The 3,576-nt window shown below is 59.8% G+C and overlaps 1 protein-coding gene across 1 annotated transcript in view; it reads right to left on the reverse strand.

The window, feature by feature from the left end:
* Positions 1-1,763: 1,763 nt before the first annotated feature.
* The window catches only part of ZBTB46 (zinc finger and BTB domain containing 46), a 34,073-nt gene continuing 32,260 nt past the window's right edge, over positions 1,764-3,576 (reverse strand). Inside the window, exon 5 of the mRNA XM_077756798.1 lies at positions 1,764-3,550. Coding sequence (XP_077612924.1) covers positions 3,179-3,550 — 372 coding nt within the window. The 3' untranslated portion in view covers positions 1,764-3,178. The remainder of the gene's footprint in view (positions 3,551-3,576) is intronic.

The raw sequence follows: 3,576 nt of genomic DNA on the forward strand, positions 1-3,576 counted from the left end.
CAGGGGCTGGGGGGCGGGGGCAGGGGCAGTCACTCTGGCCACCTGCACCCAGGCTGAGGCCAGAGGAGGGGACACCGTGAAACACTCACGAGGCGTCTGCTTGAGCAGCAATTTCCCAGTTTATTGAAAGTGGAAGCTTTGCAAGGACGTCTAAGCTAACGCCGTCACAGAAGGGAAGCCCACGGGCAGGCCCGGCGCTCGCCGAGGCGGAGGCGGACGGCAATCGCGGGACCACCAGAGGGAAGGTACTGTTCACCTGGCCTGTGGCTACAGTGACAGCTGGCCCCGCAACCCAAGTCTCTTCCCCCGAATACGAAACACGTCTCCAGTACAAACACAGGTTCATGATTATTAATATAACGTTGATATAATATAGATCATCCCCAAGGGGAAAAAACACAACAAGTTTTCAAACACTGCCCTTTTTTGTCTGTTTTGTCTGTTGACAGGTTGAAAGCATGTTGAAAAAATAAATATGTAAGAAAAGCACACACACAGCACCCTCACTACAAGTAGTCTGAAAGGGCCACGTACAAAACACAGTATAGAATCTAAAAAGTGAAACAACCACGAAGTATGGCTTTCTTAATAAGCGTTGCACACGTCACAGAATGAGCGAAAAATAAGATTATCTTTCATAATATTGCAAAAAGTTCCAGTTTTTGCATTTTCTCAGAGTTTTCTTTTTTAAAAAGGAGGATGTGCAAAGTTGGAAGCAGTAGCTGTGTCCCGAGTCGAGGTCCCTCCCGGGTCCTGGCAGTGTTCTGACTGCTCCCACAACCCGGAGTCCAGATGTACAACCTGGGAAGGATCCAGAGCTTCGATACAAAAGTCACACGGCCCCCTGCTCACGCCCACCCCAAAGAACTCCCCGCTCAACGGACTGCATTTTCCACTTTGGTGTTGCAAACACCAAATACAGACAGACACAAACAGAAAGTACAAAACGTGAAATGTAATCTACACATTTTTTTCCTCTTCATAAAAAAATATTTATTAGTTTAAACATTGATTTAAAAAAAAATCAGTCACGTAAAAAAACCCTTCATTACACGTCTTTTCCCTCCACGCCTCCTGAGAGGTGACGGGTTCATCTCCGACGACGGAAAACCACGCAGAGGATGAGCCTGCCGCGCAGCAAACGCCTGGGGAGCTCGGTGGGCAGAGCGGGGCCCTCGGGGGTCCAGTACAGTATCGGTTTTAAGGAAGAAAACGCCCCGTGGCACTGACAGAGAACCCCCCAAAAGGCCAGCAAGGGCGGTCCAGGGCAGGGAGCGAGCAGGTCGGAAGGAGCAAGGTGTCCTGAGTGCGGAGGCACAATGGCCCGGGGTGTGGGCAGGGGGGGGCGGCACAAAACCCAGAGACACTGTTTGTAGCAAAGGTCTGGTTTCCAAATACGTTTATAAGAAAATGAGTCTGTGTAGAAAAGGGATCCTAAAGTCAGGGAGGTACGCGGTTCTGAGGGCGCAGCCCGGGCTGCACCGGCGACAGGCAGGCAAGTGCGTCCCAGAGCACCCCACCCCCCCAGGCTGGCCTTGCCCGCCGCACACGGATGAGCGAGCGGGCAGCCCGAGCGGGCTCGGTCACCACCTGGTCACCACCCGGGACGGGAGTGCAGGCGGCCAGATGACAGCCCCGTGCATGCCCTCTAGCTGATGGAGGCCTGGCTGACTGCACTGAAGACGAACACAGAGTTGTGACCCCCTCCCCCCACAGGGCCAGCCCCGGTCCCCAGCACCCCCAACAGCAGCCAGGGCCCGACGTGCTCCCAGCCACCAGAGGAACCGAAGTTAGGGTCTTGTGGGATTTTCCTCTTTCCACCTACAAAGGATGTATGCGACACGATGAAAAACCCGGTAAGAACTTAGAGTCTGTGGAAAAAGAAAAAATAAAACCACTGTCTGCGGCAGGGGCTCCAGCCGAGCACCCAGGGGAGTCTTGACGTGGCCCGAGTCCTGCGCAAGCCTGAGCCGCGTGGGCGCGACCCGGAATGTCTCGGGGAAGTGCCATCAGGAAGGGCCGTAAGGAGGGAGAAGACAGACCAGCGTGTGCCCTGCAGCCCGGGGGGCTCCCCACAGCCGGGCCCTGCTTTCCACCCAGGAAACACAATCACAAAGAGGCGGCAGCACATCTAACGAGACAACAGGAGGGCCGACCGCGAAACCAAAGACAACTGTTTCGTCAGGTGAGAAAATAATGCCAAATAAGATGCTTCCACGTGACCGCCTCGGTGCGGCTCCGACTACTCAGAGTTTGGTTACCCGCGCGGGAAGGTGCGCGCGGCACACAGCAGCCAGGAGCACCTCCTCCAGTGTTAGCAGCAAGGCGAGGGCGCTCGGGGGGTCAGGAGGACTGGCCCGGGCAGGGAGGACCACAGAGCCCAGGAGATGAGGCGCCCACCGCCCCCCCGGCTCCCCAAGGAAGTGCACGCAGAACAAAGAGCCCAGGCCCCGCCAAGGGACCCGAGGGGCCGGGCGCGGGGAGCAGCGTGGCACACCGGTCCCCACCTGGCCGCCTCTGCCGGGAGATAGCACCTGGAGGTCCCCGGCCCCAGCAGGGGGCTTCTGCAGCTGTTTTTTGTTAAGCACCAAAGCCCGGAGGCTTTCTGTACACCGGACCGGGCTCTGCAGGCGGCCACAACGGCAGCAGAAGACCGCGGCGGTGGCCGCAGGCAGTGACCAGGCTGCTGAGAAGGGGCGCGGCGCAGGGGGCGGGGGAGACTCCACGCTGGACGTCGGGTGTGTGCAAAACCCCCCTTAACCTCTCTGGGACCACGCTCATGACCCGGACCGGCGCTGACCTCGACCCAGCCATTGGGCCACTGTGTATCTCGAGGCCAGACTGGCCACATGGGGCCCCTTGATGCCCTCTCCACGTGTACCTGCCGGGGACCCTCCATCTGTCCCCACAGACACGTGGGACCATGTGCTCTCCCAGGCTCAGCCCCCACCCCATGCTCGGCCCCAGAGCCCTTACTTCCTGGGGTCGTGCCTGCATGTGAGCCTCAGGGCCTGTGTGTGTGTGTGTGTGTGTGTGTGTGTGTGTGTGCCTGTGTGTGCGTGTCTGGGGGGCGGGAGCAGAGTACAGGGGGGTCAGCGTGGCCTGGCCGCAGGCGGGACACACACACACACACACACACACACACAGAGGAGGGGTGGCACCACCCCCAGCCTGGGGCCTAGGAGATCCAGAAGTCCTTGTCCGGCGCCCCTGGGGGGCTGCCAGGTCCCCGCGGAGAGTCCTCGTCCCCCTTCTCGGCCGCCAGCAACGCGTCCTCGGGGGCCAGGCCCACCTCGTCCTCGTCCTCACACAGCTCCTCCTCGCCCTCCCCCCGCGGGTCGTCGGGGTCTTCAAGGTAGGGCCCGTCGCCAGGGAACAGCTCAGGGGAGCCCTCGGTGCCACCGCCGTCCAGGGGACCAGCCACCCCGCGGCCCGCGCAGTCGGCACAGACTCCATGGCGCCGAGAGCCGTGCTTGATGCCCACGCTGGCGGCTGACATGAACACTCGACTGCATAACTTGCACACGTACTTCTTGTCCTTGCTGTGGACCTGCGGGGGGACGGGCGGTCAGCATC

Source organism: Crocuta crocuta, unplaced genomic scaffold, assembly GCF_008692635.1.
Source record: "Crocuta crocuta isolate KB4526 unplaced genomic scaffold, BGI_CrCroc_1.0 scaffold613, whole genome shotgun sequence".
NCBI classification, from domain to species: domain Eukaryota; kingdom Metazoa; phylum Chordata; class Mammalia; order Carnivora; family Hyaenidae; genus Crocuta; species Crocuta crocuta.